The sequence below is a fragment of the Rhinolophus sinicus genome, chromosome 17, assembly GCF_057876585.1.
Source record: "Rhinolophus sinicus isolate RSI-liver-muscle chromosome 17, RSI-T2T, whole genome shotgun sequence".
Lineage (NCBI taxonomy): Eukaryota > Metazoa > Chordata > Mammalia > Chiroptera > Rhinolophidae > Rhinolophus > Rhinolophus sinicus.
Window position 1 is genome coordinate 35,540,023 of NC_142517.1, and position 18,536 is coordinate 35,558,558.

The 18,536-nt window shown below is 36.6% G+C and overlaps 1 protein-coding gene across 14 annotated transcripts in view; it reads left to right on the top strand.

Moving 5' to 3' along the window:
- Positions 1–18,536, top strand: part of LOC109449436 (multiple epidermal growth factor-like domains protein 6) — a 717,515-nt gene that overhangs the window by 161,255 nt on the left and 537,724 nt on the right. For all 14 annotated transcript variants that reach the window (XR_016019751.1, XR_012494689.2, XM_019735715.3 and 11 more), the window contains 3 exons: positions 2,174–2,308; positions 4,746–4,855; positions 6,151–6,255. Coding sequence is in view for 11 of the 14 variants with exons in the window: in XM_019735715.3 (XP_019591274.3) it covers positions 2,174–2,308; positions 4,746–4,855; positions 6,151–6,255 (350 nt within the window). In the remaining 3 variants the exon portion in view is untranslated. The remainder of the gene's footprint in view (positions 1–2,173; positions 2,309–4,745; positions 4,856–6,150; positions 6,256–18,536) is intronic.

Below are 18,536 nucleotides of genomic sequence, written 5' to 3' on the forward strand. Positions count from 1 at the left end.
CCTGTTTAGATTGTCAATGCAAAGTAAATATGCCCTTTCTTTTTTGTACCACATGCAACTGAAACTGTCAGTGCTGCACCCATTTCCTCTCTCCTTACCACGGCATACCTGCCCAGCTTCCAACAGCCAGCATTAGCATTTTTTTGCCTGAAGACTTATTTGGCTTCTGGAAGCTGACACTGCCTACCTGTGCTTCCACCTGAAATGTGAGAAAGAAAATAGCCTTCAACAAATCACGTACAGGAATTAGTGTATGAATTCCCAGGCTCCCTCACCCCTTTGGAGAGCTAGTCGCCTAAAGTGCTGGCTGGCTCAATAATGCATTGTTTTATTGGTTAACGCTCCTTCCCAGCCTGATTTCATCACTCCAAAATAAATGATTTATATTCATTCTTGTGTGAGAATGCTTCTGTCACGTGTAGGTGACAGTATCTGTTGAATGGATGAGTGAATAGATAGATGGGTGGGTGTGTGGGTGTGTGGACGGATGGAATAATAGATGAAGAGTAGGTTCCAAAATGGATTTCAAGGCTGGATGAGGTTCCAACTATTAACTGAAAAAACAAAGGTGCAGTGAGCTCAGTCTAATTGGGGCTAATTGGCTCACAAAAAAAAAAAAAAATGTAAGCCCACATAAAGGTGTTGAAATAGGCAATTTACAGAGACTCTAATATGGAATTTTAAAAAGCAATGGTTTAGTTTAGGCCCACTGCCAAATTTTTAAATTTTTTAATGGATGCCCGACTTGTGTATAGTTTTTACGTTTATTGTTTTATCACAATATTTACTTAAAGCATTAAAATGTGCTATGCAAACTCATAAATAAAGTGCAACTGTTGAATAAAATGATAACAGTCCAAGCAGTCCTTTCAGATATATAAATGTAGAGGGTGCCAAAAAAAATGTGTACACATTTTAAGAAAGGAAAAAACTGTATTAAAATTATGCTGATAGTAACCACTTTGAGCACCTCTTGTAATTGCAGAAGTCAAACGTGACTTGTATTCATCTTTTGTTATTGGTGTATATTGAGTATTACAATTTTATTACAGTTTTCCTTTCTTAAAATGTGTACACACCTTTTTGGCACCCTCTGTATATATCTGGAAGCGAGAATTGGGCTGTAAGTGAAATTAGATGGTGCGATTTAGTCAGAGCCACAGAAAGATGTGATCACAAAAAAGGTGATCTAGGTGATATAGATGTAACCGATTTTAGTGTGAGAAGTACTATTAGAGGTTCTTATCAGTATTATTACTGTGTCATTGGACAAGTTCACAGAGTTATTTAGGAGCTGACTTAGACTCCCGAATCAGAAATCATTTCTATTTTCAGCAGATTATGAGTATGGAGACTAAGTTAGACTGTGAGTTTCCTGATAATAAGAGAAAACATCAAAGTCTGACCCTAGTAAGGTCAATGCGTGGCATGTAGGTGACTTTGAATGTACGAAAATATGAGTGGTTGGGCCAACTGGCTTTTATAGTAAGTATTGTTTTAAAATACAAAACAATTGATATGGACTAGTAAATCATTTATCACTGAGTAAAGCATTCCTCAAATTACAAAAGGATTTAATTCTGACACTCCAAGTGATCAATGTTATCTAGCCTCACACATTTCAAAGTAAAATCACATATCTAAAATCCTGTAAATTTGTATAAACTTTCTATAAGGAAATATTAATATAATGGTGCTGGTTGCAAAATATTTGTATTTAAACAAGCGTGTATGTGAAGCTGAACTAACTACACATGCCGATGGAAAATATTGTTCAGAAATAATTTCTAGGAAAAACTTAGCTTCTATTGATGAATCAACCTGCTTTTTCTCCACGCATATTGAGAATTGTGTAATTTTATTTCTTTTAAAGTTTTGTCTACCAAAGATCTCAGAACTTAATGTGCAGCTCAGTTTTTCTAAGGACATGGAAACTTTTGTATTCATCTTCTAAATTTCTCCTATTTTAAAAATCTATTCTGGTTTTTCTTTATCCTGGTCCTGATTTTTTTTTTTTTCCTATCGCTTGGATTTTTCTCTCTTACTTTATGTATTTATGTAAGTCACCAAAGGCTTTTTGTGGAAATGGAGGAATGAATGATTCATGCATAAAACATAAAGAAACAATCTATTTTTATTGCATTACTACTGACTTTTTTTTTTTTTTCTCAAGGCCAAACGTTTGTGAAGAACAGCAGTTGACGGTGGTGGGACTTGCACACCCGTGTGTCCGAGCATTCACACACACCGTAAAGCTGTGGAGACGGAGCTGTGCTGGCCCAAGAGGCTGTGTGGGGTATGAGAGAAGGTAAGGGCGTTTCACTCTTCCTTTTGGTTAGCCTCACCCGCATCTCAAGATTGCATCCCATCCATTGTAGAAAATAATGATATAATTAAGTAAACAAGCATAAGATATGGTCCCCTGGAACTTTTTAGAATGTATTTTCCTGTGGAGACAGGATATATTATTAATTGACTTTAAGCCTCAATTGTATGTGAGGTACTTTGGGTCAAATGACACCAATTTTACCACCTGGTTGATAGACTATTGAGAGCTGAAGATCAGAACACTGGCAGAAACAAGCAATATTGTGTGGGTTTGCTACATTTAGCACGACTTGGATCCGGGGCTTCTATGGTTATGAAAGACCACCTGTCCTGCCCTTGGTTCTCTTCCAACATCTTAAAACCCAGAGCTTCTTTGACTTCAGTATGGCCTTTGAATTAGGATTAAGTCAGCGGGTTGGGAGAGGAGAGGAAAAACAAGTACAGTGCTTTCCATGTGTCAAGCTTCATATGGACTTTCTTTTCAAAGTTTTAAAATAGTTTTACAAAACATCTCAGTACCTCTTAAGACAAATAGTTGCTAATGGATTAAGTTTTATGTAAATGGATCAACTGGATCTGAATTCAGGATTAAAAAAAGGTATGAATTTAGATTAATACATTTTTTATTAGTAGTAATATTATTACTACTATTGCCAAAGGAAAGCTGGGAACATTTATAAATAACAGGGTTTGTCAGTGTATAGAAGAACACTGATAATACAGGGCTAAATAAGATAAGGGTAAATAATTTATCATTTTGGATATTTACATATGTATCACAGATGCGTGCTTGTGTGTGTGTGAGTGTGTATGTGTGTGTGTGTATGTTTAACCTTCAGATGAATAGTCTTTTTTTGGTCTATGCTGAGGACTTTTAAATGAAGTTTCAAGGAGAAAAATTCCCCTCTCTCTTATTTATTTAGCTTTGTGGCCACTGGCAAAGTTCCTACATTTCTCTGCACCTTAGTCTCTAAAGTTAGAAAGCTAATACTATGCATTGACATTATGAGGATTAACTGAAAACATATTTAACACATGTGGCACAATAGTTGTTATACAGTAGGGATTCAACATGTTTGTTACAGTATTTTTTTTATTATTTTTTTTTTGCAAATGGCTTTTCATTTAGATTTTCTATATTCCTCCCATGAGGTTTAATCATTGGTGATAATTGAATGCACCAAAGAAAGTTCACTACCAGTAGACATTCAGACTTGGGAAAACAAACATGAATAAAATATAAAACATTTTTAATATTTTTATTCTCAATAACTTAGTGGTTTTATCCATTTCTTTATTCAGTAAATATTTATGACACTGACTTTGAAGTGAAGGCAGTGTTCAAAAATGTTTGGCATCTTTGCCAAACTAATATCCCTTTTCTTTGTGTATAAGTATGCAAACCTATACGTATATCCCTATTGGAGAGATACACATACGAAATATTAGGTTATACTTAAACTTCAAGATGGTGAATAACAAGTGTCATAAAAAGTGGTATGGCCAATAGTTCTATTTTTTGAGAGAAGAAAAAAAGCAATATACATTGGCATGTTGGGGAAAGTGAAATTGGAGGAAGTATAATTTGAAATTGGCTTTGAATAATGAAAGGAATTTAAGACTAGGGGTCTAAGGATAAGTATATGAAGGGGAGAGAATATGTTAATATTTTAGACATAAAGAATAAATATGACATTGATTTGATAGAAACAAAATTAGCCAGTTTAGAGGTTTTCGGTATTATAGTGTATTAAGAGGTCAGCACGAATAGCTATAGTTTAACGTTTCCAACCTTTTGTCATCCCCCTAAGGTGCCTTTGTAAACTTTTTTTAAAATTTGAATAATCATCTTCCTCCTCCACATAGTTTCGATACCACAGATATGATTTATGATTTATATCTGTTTACGTACTGTGCTCCTTTGTAGGACCACAAACCACTGTATCAGCTAAGACTTTTTCCCACCCTCCCACCCAAGAACCCATTGTCACACATATCACATGTGGGTGATATCACCACTGTTGAGAGCACATGCTATAGTGGAACCGATGTCTGATGGGCCTTCACTGTCAAGTTGAAAAAGCACGTACCCTATTATCCTTCAGGATTTATTATTCTCTTCATAGTTTTGGGTTTCATTTTTGATAGTTTGAGTGACCCGTAGGATAGTTTATACTACAGAATATGGGGGATGCTCTTAATTTTCATTAACCTATACCCATCTTGAATATTGGTTGTATCTGTAGTAATGGGTGTATGTGTGTGTGTATGTGTGTGTGTGCACATGTTTGTGCGTTTGTGTGTGTGTGTGTGTAAATGGTAGGATTTGGGTTGGAGAGGACATTTTTAAATGGGTTGAAGAGAATAGCTTTGCCTTAAGGGGAAGCATTACTGATGGAGGCCCCTGCATTTCTTAGGACCCTGTACTACACCATCTATAGACAGGCGTACAGTGTGGAGCGACAGACCATTTTCAGGTGCTGCCCTGGTTGGAGCCGGCAGGACGATGAACCTGGCTGCCTACGCTGTAAGTTATAATTTTTTCTGTCTAACTGTCTGTCACTTGAAATAATGGTTTCATTCTGTTTGAGGCTTCAATCATATCATGCTTGTCAAGTGTTAAGCATCTTTAGAATCACCACAATTTCAGAGCATCTCTTTGGACTGAAAATTCACACATGACGTGCAAAAATGCACAAAAAGCTTTTCTGTTAAGCGTTGCTAATGAAAGGTCAGGACTCAAGATCTGTAGAACTGCTGCTTTATATTCTGTCTCTTTATTTAAAAGACAGTTTATTTAAAGCCAGCCAGTTACACCTTGACTTCCATCTCCCTTTTCCATTTGTCCCTTTCCCATATCATCAAATTTGTAATCCACAGTTGATTCAAAAGTCCGGACGGGAATCACTGTACTATATCTAAATGGGATTTCTCAACTTGTACATGTCATGATTAATTGCAGAACTCTGGAGACAGTTTACTTCTTAAGATGAGGTATGCAGTCCTTTTACAAACATCTGGTGAGAGTATCCCAGAACCATTGGAGCAGTTTGACAGCGCTCAAAGAGCCGAATTGGTAGCATTACATAGTTGATTCATACCAGGAAAAATGGCTCCATTTAGCATCTCCTTTACCTACTCATTTATGGTTATTGTGAAGTCACTTAAAATGCTTCAATATGTTGCAATCAGTTTGGCACCAGAACACAATTTATCTCTCTTGCTATCCTGTACCTTGGGTAGTTTCTCAGCATCCTGCTTCCTTCTGCACTGTGCTTTCTGCTCTTGAAATAGCTTAGAAAAGTTGCTGAGACTTCCCATGTTAAGCAGGTCTAGTGTTAAGTGGTGTATCCAGGGTCACTGCATGCAGAGCTTGGCCACTGCAGCTGGTCGGTTTCACTCAGTGAAAATATCTGCCTACGATGTCATCTCAACAACATTATAAACTCCTGAAAATTAACTGGTATTTCTTGCTTGATTTTTAGATTGTTTTGGCCACACAATCATCTTCTCCATGGGTACCTTTAGACTAGGGCCACTCAAATTTTCAAAGTAAATACAGATCACCTAGTATCTTGTTAAAATGTGGATTCTGACTTAGTAGGTCCAGCGGAGTCCACGTTTCTGCATTTCTACAAGCTTTGAGGTGATGCAGAGGCTACCACATGTAGAGTTCTACAAGGCGTTAGAGAGCAAGGCCTTAATATGTAATGAAAACACTGTTTAACCTTGCTATGGAGGGGCTGGTAGAAATTTCTATTGAGGCTTTTGTTTCTTTCCCTCAACTCCATTCTCCATCCCCGTCGTTTAACCTCCTTTTAGCTGTCTCTGCAGTGGAGACTTGTTTCAATGGAAGGAGATGCTCAGACAGTGAAGTCCAGCGGTGCCAGTGTTCTGAAGGTTTTCAGGGACCCCACTGTCAATATGGTGAGTCACCAACAAGACCATTTCACAGATGCTGCTTGCTTATGGTGGGGTTATGTCCCCAATAAACCCTCTTAAGTTGAAAATATCCTAAATTGAAAATGCACTTAATAATGTACTGTAAGTATGGGTTGTTTATCCTCTTGATTTTGTAGCTGATTGAGAGCCTGTGGTTCCCCGTTGCTGCCAACCATTACAAGAGAGTATCAGTAGCCTGTGAAAAGATCAAAATTCGTAGTACAGTTTCTCAATGCATATTGCTTTTGCACCACCGTAAAGTTGAAAAATCGTTGTCAAACTGTCATAAGCCAGGGATCATCTGTATTATGATTTAGAGATGTCTGCTTTGCTTTTAGGGGCCAGCCAATTTTGTTGATTCAGACTAATGGCAGGGTTGTCCCACCGGGGATTGGTGAGCACTTAAAATGAGCAACTAAGCAAAAACCTACAACCTCCAGTTTACGCAGAGGCACAAATTATGCTTTACAGTCTAGTTTTAATTATTCACTATAAGAGTTCAAAGGGTAACAGTAAATACAAAATGGTCCCTTTTATAAAGGAAATAGCCGCTTTATAAGAACACTTCATTCTCACCTCAGATGTTAAGTCTTTAATGGAGACATGGTTTGAAAGTTGTGGTACAGTATTTTTTGTGTGAGATCTCTCTGGTTTGTGAATGAACAAAGTAGTTACTACTTTTGTATCCTTTACTAATAAATAAATAAGTAAATAAATAAATAAATAAAAGCAACACTTACCTGATTCTCAAGGTTTCAAAACTAGGTAACCTAGTCTTCAAGGTTGGAACTTTATCAATTGTCAATTTTGGATATGTGCGTTTATGATGTTTCTTATGCAGGAAATTCTCACAGTGGCCACTGATTTATCCTTTCCTACATCTGCCATGAGATTGGGTGCTTTCAAATGGATTTGTTGTGACTTGGTCATCTGATTCTAGTCTTCAGAGAATGTGAATGTGTCTGCATTTATTTTTTCAGGGCAGAGAAAAACAAAAGAAAATCGATCTTATAGAAGAATTTTTAAAAATAGGTGTAAAAAGCCAACGAAAATATTGTATTCATTATCTTATGCTGACATTTTTACCTTCTCTTATCTATTACTTGCATCTTTGTAAGTGAAATTGGAAGGTTCCTGAGAGCTCATCACTTACGTCCATTTCTCTCTTCTGCTCTTGGCATAAGGTTAAGCCTCAAGTTTTTCATGGGTTACCTCACAGCTATTCTTGTAAATTGATCATTTGCTTTTTTTATTTTTTTAAGCAATTTGTGAATTGAAATGCAGCTGATTTTTAACCCTAATTTATTCTTTGACTATGGGACTCTGATTCTGAGACAGAGGTCAAGGTATACACTGAGCTCTAGGGTATTTTCATTATTTAAAAAAAGCTAACAGAAGTTTTACATTGATCCATAACAACAAATTGTTTCAACTACATGTGCAAATCTGGTTTCCTCATCTTGATCAGTAGCTGATAGTGATGAGCAATTACACATGTCATTACTTTTTTTATTAATTAATTATTATTTTATTAATTCATTTTTTGGGGGGAGGTATAACAGATATTTCAAAACACCAAGTCCCTGAGGGGAAAGATAATTAAAGAGACATGGTAATGATAATGACCTAGAAATTATTCTTTATTTTCTACATCACTATTTGAACACTTTGATTATCCTAATTTCTTAACAACTTTTATGTACCAAAGAAATTACAGTGCTTTCTGAAATTCAAGTTGCTTGACTTCACATTTTTCAATTTTCAGTTGGTAAAAATACCATTATTTTAAACATAGGCAGAATCAGTGTGCCTTTTGTATGAATTTGTTTGTACACTACAAAGTTCCAGAAGTCATGAGAGAAAACCAACCATACAGAATACATTTCAGAAATCTGTACTACATTTTCAGTATTATTGTCCAAGTATGTTTATCTTTAGATTTTGACATTTCTTCTCTCACTGTAGAGCTTTTGTTGAATTTAAAAAGAAAAACTGATGAAATCTGAGGCCTATGCATCCTGAAGGAGTTCAGGCATGCCCTACATAGTATCACATTCCAGCAAAATGAAATATCACAAAGTATGTAAATTTAAGAGGGATTTATAGAGGAATTTTGCAGACTTCCTAGGAAATCAAATGTTTGGGAAGACAAGTAGAGAACCCAGTTAAGAAGGAATGACATTAGCTGATGCTTGAAAGTGGGTTAAAAATAAAAATCAACAAAGGTTGTTTTTAAAAAGAATATAGTTGATAGAACATATACTCTATCAAGCAGGTTGATTGTAGTCTAGAAGTATTGCTTATACTATATCTCTTCTCCAGTGGCAGGATTTGAATTCTGAATTATGAGTGCATAATCCTTGGTCTGACTGACACTACTTTCTCTCTCTCTCTCTTTCTCAATATATACATATATATGAGCTGTGATCAAACAATATGGTGAATGTTTAAATAAATAAAAATTATTACAGTAAAAGACACATTGCTATTAATCCCCCTCAAAATACTCCCCCTCACTTCAAACACACTTATGCCATCATTCTTGCTACTTTCTGAAATGGTTCTGGAAGTCCTCTTTAGTGAGTGTCTTTAGTGGTGCTGTCATGGCTGCCTCAATGTCCTGAATCAATTCAAAATGTTTACCTTTCATGGTCATTTTGACTTTGGGGAAGAGCCAGAAGTCACATGGTGCCAGATCCAGTGAATAAGGCATATAAGGACACACCTAATGTTTTTATTTGACACTAGAAGTGATGTATGACATGGCGCCTTTCCTTTGTGATCAGCATATACTGTGAATGCTGCTGCCAAGCGCCATTCAGTGGAAAGGCAGGAATCTTCAATATGGGACATGGCTCATGGAACCTTAGCAACAGTGTGTGACAAGCTTCAACTTGTTCAGTGCAGTCAATCAGATGGGAGCTACAGTTAAAGAAGGTGTGTTTTAAAGTGTGCTGTAAATCATCCTCCATCATGACAATGCTCTGTGTCATACATCTCTTCTGGTAAGGCAAGTACTGTCAAGTAAAAACACTGTAGTGTGTCTTTATTCACCTTATTCACCAGATCTGGCACCATGTGACTTCTGACTTTCCCCAAAGTCAAAATGATTCAGGACATCGAGGCAGCCACGGCAGCATAATTAAAGACACTCACGAAAGAGGACTTCCAGAACAGCTTCAGAAAGTGGCAAGAATGATGGGATAAGTGTGTTTGAAGCAAGGGGGAGTATTTTGAGGGGGATTAATGGCAATGTGTCTTTTACTGTAATAATTTTTTTTTCCATTTAAACGTTCAGCATATGTTTTGTTCACACCTTGTGTATACACATATACTATATTATGGCATGTATTATATATATATATATATATATATATATATATATATATATACACACATACATATATATATATATACACATACATACATATATATATATATATATATATATATATATATATATATATGTATATATACATACCTGGTGAATACTCTTTAGTATTTCTCTGGGCTCATGTAATCATATACAAAGAGCTGCATAATAGTCCATGGTATCGATGTGCCATAATTTTCTGCAACCCATTTATTCATGGACATTCAGTTTGTTTCCAGTTTTTTAGCACAAAACCAGGGTGTGCAATAATGTGGTGCTTTTATTTCTGTGATATAGCTTCTTAGCAGTGGAATTGTTGGGGTCTGTGAATATGTATTTTAATTTTGGTATTTTTAAGGATCAGTTGTTCATTTAAATTATTTGTAAAATGTTTTGTGGGCCATGGTAATGGAACCAGTTTCCTTGGTTGGGACAGATTAAAATCTAGATGAATGCTAATTATTTACTTATTTTTTGATATGTTAACATAATAGGGAATCACTTGCATCTTTATCCAAAACTGGATATCTGATGAAGTATCTAGGCTCAGTTATTGTAAATATGGATTGCTGTTAGTATAGGGCAAAGTTGACTTCATTTCAGACATGTGGAAGAAAGAGAAAATTAAACAGACTGCCTTTTAAAAATGGACAAAAGAATGTAGTCCTAGAGAGAGAATGGACATGCTAATAACTGAGAGAAATGCTTGAAGTTAATAATGGTTCTAAAATTGCTGATCTACTAAACTCATTTGAAAAATCAGCTTCTAATAAGGAAAAAATGAAGAAAATGAATTTAGACAATTAGAAAGTAGTGAAGAACTTTCTAAAATAGCTATTGATTAAAGGAATCAAAGGGAATACTTTGAAGATTTGAACACATGCAAATCAGGCTAGATAGCTGGTGGTGAAATGTTCTCTCTCTCTTAATTCTTTGGATCCAGGCAGAACGACTTGGACCTTCATTAAATGATTAGTATTAAACACAAATCACACCTTTTTTCATCACTTATTCCATCTTCTCTTTCTCTGGTCAGTTAAATTTTAAGTCCAGTGAATTATAATGTGCCTAATGATTACATTCTGAGACTGTAAGATCTGCTTGTTTCTTTTTTCATTGATTGATTGATTCATTCATTTATTCTTCTAATCAGTCTTCCAGTTAGTCAATAAATATTTATACACTGAACAATGTGATAATTCTGCAGACATCAAACATAAATACAGTATCCTTGGTATACTGGTAAATAGAAATCAGGAAACCTGTGATTATAATGTATCTCACAAATTCTCTGATGGAGGAAGCTTCTGTCCTAAAAGAAGACAGGAGAGGGTGTATCTATGTCAATACAGGAGATAAGGGAAGGTTTCTCAGAAGATTTGAAAATACAAAATGCAACTTATTCTTAAAGATAAACAGAACAATAATATGAAATTGAGCATAGCAAATAGAATATTTCCCAGAGATGTGAAAAGCACAGCAAATTCAAGGAATACTACTACTACTACTACTATTACTACTACAACTACTAGTTTTCTTGGTTGCAATAAGAGATGCACATGGAACATGGTAAAAAAAAAAAAAAAAAAAAAAAAAAAAAAAAAAAAAAATGTGGCTTTCTTTATGTCCATGGCAGCAATTCCTCAGATTTCTTGTTCCAGCCAAACCAGCTACTCCATATGGTTATATGCAATGGCGGTTAACTGATTCTGCAAAGACTTGGCCTTTCCTAAATTCAGTTACCTGAGCACGCAGTCCCACAGTCAGGGTTTCTTGAGCATGTAACAGTACTACTTGGTTACTGTATGTACTCCTTCCTATGCCAGAGTTCCCAAACTGCTGTATTACTTCAAAGTGTGATGCTTATGCACGATAAACATGAAGTGTTGCTGGAGTGCTTTCTGGTGACATGGAAAATCTTTAGCAGTTCTGGGGTAGAGGTTGGGTCTCAACCAATGATCATTTGCATTATCTTGGAGAAATCAGTTTTTAACCCTGAGCCTCAGTATTATTATTTGTAAAATCATAATAGTTCTAAAAATTTTCCTGAGCACCTTCCATGCACCAGGCACTATTCTAAACAATCTATAAGGATTAGATTATTAATTGTTATAACGAGTCTATGAGGTGAGTACTTTTATTTGTCCCATTTTTGAACCCAAGTGAAAGATGCAAACCTGTCCAAGGTCAAACAACTTAGAAGCAGGGGATCTGGGATCCATGTCCACGTGTTCTGGATCCAGAGTCTGCATGGTTAGCTTTCCAGTCATGATTCCTTTCTAATACTTGACATAATTATCTATAAACCAGATTGTTGTTTGTGAGAGTCATATGAGATAATGCATGTGAACTGTAAGCTAAAAAGCATTATTCAAGCATTATTTCTTTCTTTTGACTGCTAACTTTCTGAGAATCTTTAGAGGAATGAACAAAGTGAAGGGGGTAATGTTCTGCTGTTGCTTTGCTTCCTTTCCTGAGAGAAATCTAAGTAAACCTTGGGTATTGAGTCACAGGTGTGATTTTGAACCAACCAGTAGGTTCCAGTCCAGGAGTTCAATGAACTCTCTGAATGATATATCTGTTCTATATGGATAGGAGGTTGGATCAAAGGATTTTCTTAAAATGTCATGTCCCCAGGAGCATGTTGCACTTGGGAAGTGGTATAGGTTGAATTGTGTTCCCCCAAAATTCATGTTGAAATACTAACTCCCCAGTAGCTTAGAATGTGACCTTATTTGGAAATATGATTGTTGCAGAAGTAATTAGTTAAGATGAGGTTATACTGAAGTAGAGTGGGCCCCTAACCCAGTATGATGCATATCCTTATAAAAAGGGAAAATTTGGACAGAGACCTGCACTCAGGGCGGTTACCATGGGAAGACGAAAGCAGAAATCAGGGATGATGCATCTGTCAGCCAAGGAATGCCAGCAAACCACCAGAAGCTAGAAAAGAGGATATGGCCAAGATTTTTCTTCACAGCACTCAAAAGGAAACAAACCTGCTGACACCTTGACTTCAAACTTCTAGCTTCCAGAACTGTGAGACAATAAATTTCTTTTGTTTAAGCCACTCAGTTTGTGGTACTTTGTTACAGCAGCTCTGACAAATTAATATAGAGAGTTTAGAAAACATTTTGTCTTTATGCACAGCTTCATTTCAGCAGTAGGTCTACTCAAACAATGAAAATGGGGAAAAATTGGCAGGGGGTTTATAAAGAGCAAATCATGCTAAGAAAACTTGATGGCTTATTTTAATTGAATTATAAAATTAGTGTGAGAAGAGGACTTAATTTGAAAAAAAAAGCAAGATCATTAATTGAACACGCTTATTAATCTGCAATCCTAAATGGGCGTTACTAGGGGATAGTATGAAATGAAACAGAGGTTATATTAAGGAGATAAATGGATATGCATTTTTAGCATGAAAAACAGTGTAAAATTCAGTGTTATTTTGTTCATCACATAAAGATGCATTGCTTTAGAGCCTTAAGCCCTCAGCAGGGTTCTAGCAAGTTCATATTTTAAGGCGCTCTGATTTACATAACTTGAAGGATATGGCAGTATCAACAAGTACAATAAAGGGAAAGACAGACTGTTTACGAGAAAAGTAGAGCAATAACTATCTGACATCTTCCTGTGAGCCTAGTAAAGGAGCATCCTGCTATTTGGAATCCACGCAGAGGATTTACAACTCTGACATTGATTTGCAAATAGAAGCTTTGGAAGTACTTTTACTAGCATATGCATACACTTCCAGGCTTTCCATGGCCAATGTTACCAACCATAGTTGCAGTTTAAAAAAAGACCGCATGAGAATTGCCTGCTATTGCAAATATGACAGCCTTAGAGTAGAATGACTTAGCACCATCCAGGGTTCTTTGATTCTACAGGTTCTAACTAGTGATGAACTAGAAAACATTGAAGGTAGAGAATAGTGACAATAATAGCTAATTCATAAATCATACCTCTGCATGCTAGGTGCTATCCTAAGTGCTTTATGCATGTTAGTTCATTTAAAACAATAATCCTATAAAGTAAGTGCCATTAATAATCCCCTGTTACAGATGACACACCTGAAGTAAAGAGATATTAAGTAACTTACCTGAGATCATAGTAAATGATAGAGCCAGGGTGTGGATTCAAGCAGCTTGGTTCTGGAGTTTGTCCTTTCAACCACTATGTGATGCTATTTCTTTAAAATATCAGCACTTTCCTGTTTATGAAAAAGATAGTTGATATCATTTTCCTGAAAGGAACATAGGGATTTATACTTTATTTTTAGTGGTTAAACCTGGTCAGTCTGCTAAAAATAAAAAAATAAAAAAAAAATCTTCCTACAAAACGTATGAGCAAAATGATTCTCTTTATTTCAAGTTTTGCTCATTATATACACATTTATTGAGTGACTGCTTAGAACCTGTGTAGAAAATACATAACTCTGTTATTGAAAACCCTGCATTCTCGTTACAGACGCAGGAAAACAAATCATTATAATGTGTTGAATGGTGTTCTCAGAAATGCATTAAAAGGGGCACAGGAAGCAGGTCATAGTGGGGAGCTGGACTTGGGGAATTGTGGCAAACGAGACTGTGTATCAAACTGTGCCATTCATTACTGCCCAGCGAAATATTTTGGATCTCAGCTTCTCAGATATGTAATGCTGCTAAAGATTTTAAGATGGGCATTTTATGTGTAAGAGGGTGCTTTCAAGACGTAGCTACCATTCTATGAAAAGAGGCTGAAGACCCAAAGGAAAAGAAAATGTTGTATCATTGAAATGGCCAAATCTTGCATGTAGTCATTTTTCCTTTTTCATTGCTTGCTGCCAAAAGTTGTGGGTTTTTCGTTTGTTTGTTTTAATATCACACTTCTCTTATTCTGTCAGGTACAAAGGAATACTTTTGACTTCAAGTAAATCCCATTTTCTCTTAAGAAACCTGATGAATGTTAGTTTGAAGGAAGAAATTGTGGATTAACAAAGTTAACATGCTCTACTGCAGATATCAGTAGTGTTCAGTATTTCTTGGACTGGTGTAGCTGACTTTCTGTTTGCCATTTGAATTTGAAGTATATGAGGTATGTGTCTGTGTGTGGTAAGATTTTACTCAAGTTTATTTATTTATACCTGTGTATAGGAAACTATAAATGCACTAACAACATCACTGCCAACAATGGCCACTGGGGTGTATTTTTTTTTTAATTTGGGTGGTGTAACTTCATTTCCTAGTTGTTTTTGAAACCCTAACCTTAATCTGCTGTAAAAGCCTAATGTAAAAGCATCTATGGCTATAGATGGAATGGACTATTCCATTCTTCGCTATTAGATTGTAGGCTGGTCAGTGTTTGAAACTACTCTTATGATAATCATTACAATTCCCTAAGTGACTGGGGTGTTTTATGTTGGGTAATCATAAATGAATCTTCTCCCCATGATTCTCTGCTCTCAGGGCAGTCTGGTGAGACTGTTTGGTGTGGGTAGGAGGCAGGAGGAGGCAGCTGGTGGGCCTGTCACAGGAGGGTCATGGGCTTTTGAGGGTGATTTAAGGATATGTTTACTAAAGAGGCAAAGTAGAAAACCAGAGAAGACAAAGCCGAGAATCAAATTCTAGGTAAGATGAAGGGAGGAATATAACGATAACCAAGAAAATTGAGATACTAGATGATAATGAAAGTATAAACTTAGCTGCACAGATTCCGACCGAGTTCTCCACAGGAGCATCTATGCAGGGTATCCTCTTCCTTACTGGTCAAGCATACTACAAAGCTAGATGTTCAGGGCATGATGCCTTGTTGTTATATTTTTAAAACATGAACAATCTGCTTTACTATGTTTCTCAAAATGTGTTCTCTGGATCACTATTTCCATTAGATTTTAAGAAGTGTTAAAGGAAATGAACTTTCTGTGTTCAAATAAGTTTGGGAAATTCTACATCGAGTAGCCTTACAGTGTTTATTCTTGTAGGACTTTCCAGAGTCTTCACTGTACTAATGTGTATTGTGATGCCCTCAGAAGAGGATCTAGAGTCCTGTGTGTTCCAAATCCATGTGACTGTATTGCCCCTTATGTGGGGTATCAAATTATTGTGTTTTTGTTGTTGTTGTTTTTTGGAAATGTTGTTCAATTGTCATTATTTTGTAGCACCCAATTGCTCTGGGTGATATATGATACATCTAATTTTGTATCTATTTTAATATATATAATATTAAAATAGATACAAAATTAAATGCAAAAAAGCTAAAACTATTTCCCAATCTGCTCAATTAATAATAACATATTTATGTAGTAGTTTATAAAAAACACATTTAACAAGGTGCTTTCCCATATGTTATCTCATTTAAGCCTCACACTCACTCTGTGAGGGAGTTCATGTTATTCCAAAATTAGAATTGAGGTGACAGAGATTCAGTAAGTTTAATTGACGGTCCCAAGTCACAGCTTGTTAGTAGCTGAGCCAAGACTTCAACCTAGATCTTTGAATCTTGTGTTTTATGGTATCGTCCCACAGCTACCTGGGGATAAGCAGGGCCTGCCATGGGTCCCAAGAGCCCATTTTTGGCCACACTGTGCATTGTTCTGGGCTACAAAATGGATGGGACAAAGTTGGTTTGGGGAATTCTTTTTCATTTTTCTCCATTCAGGCCTTCATTGAGTTTTCATAGGTTATACTTTTCTCTTTCTTCCCCTTCATCCATCAGAATTTAGTTCCATTGCTAATCCCAGCAAACAACATCAAAGTGTTCATGAGTACTACTGGTTTAACATATTTGTATTTTAACAGTTAAAACACAAAGTATAACCTAAGTGGTGACGAGTTCTGGCAGTCCGCAGGTAGGGCAATCTCATTGAGTAGGGAATTCCTTTAAATGTACTGTGCAGGGTACTGTTCCTTCTCTCTTCATCCAGAAATGCAGAACTAGCCATGTCTGCCCCCTCTCAGGCAAGGATTTAAGGATGTGTTTACTAAAATCCTTAAGAGGATGTGTTAGTCCTCTCAGGCAAGGACTAATGTTGGTGGCAGTTCACTCCTTCATTATTACCAGTGAGCAAAAGAGCTTCTGCCAAAGTCTGGGTTTCTGACCAGGCATCCTATTGAGTTTTATACCCACCACCCTCCCTTCCCGCATATTCTACTATAAACTGGCTTTCCTTATCTCTATTTTATTGACATCCAAAATGCCTGAGGGAATAATTACAACCATAGTAAGTATGAGGCTAAGTGCCCCAAATCAAAGGATTATGAAAATGAAGATGTGTATTAAAGAATTTAACCTTATGCCAGAAGGGTTTTGCCCTTTGACCTCAGCTTCTGGGAGGTAATCTCTAAGCCCTTGGAATATCACATTAGATAGGAACATCTTTATTTGCCAGGGATCTTGAGTCACTGGATAATCTAATAATATGACTTAAGGTGGGGGCTGGACACGCCTGGGTAGTCTTAGGTTGTGGGTCTTGCCACACCAGAAAGACCAAGGACATGATTTAGGGTAAGGACTGAAGACTGGAGACTAATATCAACCAAGTGGGCAATCAATCAGTCAGTCAGTGAATCAGTCATGCCTATATAATAGAGTGTCAGTAAAGACTGAACGCAGGGCTTGGCTGAGCTTCCCTGATTGACAGCAGCCCTTGTGTATTGTTACACATTGATGCCAAGAAAGTAATGTTCTGATTCCACAAGAGAGGACATGAAAGGTTCACATCTGGTATTTCCTGACTCCGCCCTAGGCACTTCGTTCCTTGGCTGATTTTAATACAATAGCTTTTAGTGATTTACATGAGTCCTTCTAACAAATTATTGAACATGATGGTGGTTTTGGGGACCTTCTGAATTTGCAGTTGGTGTCAGAAGTAAGGGTGGTCTTTTGTGCGGACTGTTTCCTCTAACTTTTCAGCTTGCCAAAGCTCTCTCAGAAGGGCAGTGTCTTCTCTTGTTTCTTCTCCTTCAAGAATAAAGTGCTGTGGGTTTGTGTTCTGCTTCCTAGTGAGTGTGGGACAAAGGGAAAATAAGTAGCGCTCTGTTCAGTTGTGCAGATGGACCTGGCTGAGGGCTTTCCTCATTCTGGATGAAGAACAACAGTGTCTGGACTGACTAAGTGGGTGGAAAGTAATGGCTTAACCTGCCCATTACTGAATCAGATGGTAAACCACAGAAGGCAAGTGCGCAAATAACAGTTTTATAATCTGTTAGTTCTGAACAATGCTGGAGACTGGGGGAGAGGGGAGTTGGAAAAGAAAGCAGATAGACCTGAAGTTTTAAGAGCCTGCCAGCATTTTTGAACGCATAATTATTGAAGTCATTGTAATGGTTTAAAAATGGTTTTAAAGACTATATACTAAAGAATATTTAACAACTGGAGATTTAGGTATGTAATTTAAATAAAGGCTATTTTTCCATTTCTACAGAAGAGACGATCTGTGTTATGTTATGAGTCCTGGTGACCTCTGGTTAGCTTTCATTTATCACAAATAACCTTCTCCAGGATACTGCAATTGCTATAATGTTGAGATGCTTATATTACATCTAACCTTGAAGAAGGGTCAAAATAAATCTGTGAATTAAGCACGAATATATTACAGCTGGCTGAAGAGCGTGTCAGGAATACCTGAAGAGAAAACAAAAACAATTTTTCCTCTACAACCGGTGTACAAGTTGATCTGGCTCCTTTTCCGTCTACTTGGAGTTTAGTGGAGAAATACTGTTCATTTTAGTCCTAATGAGGGTAAATGTCCATTGTGGACAGAGCACCCCTAATAGAATATGGAATTCACCTGGTTGCTGGTGTTCAGTGACTCACACATACAAAGGAGAAAATACTCAGATAAGGCATCAGCTGTGATAATCTCTACTTACCCAGAAACAAAACACACAATGACAAGCTCATATACCTTGAC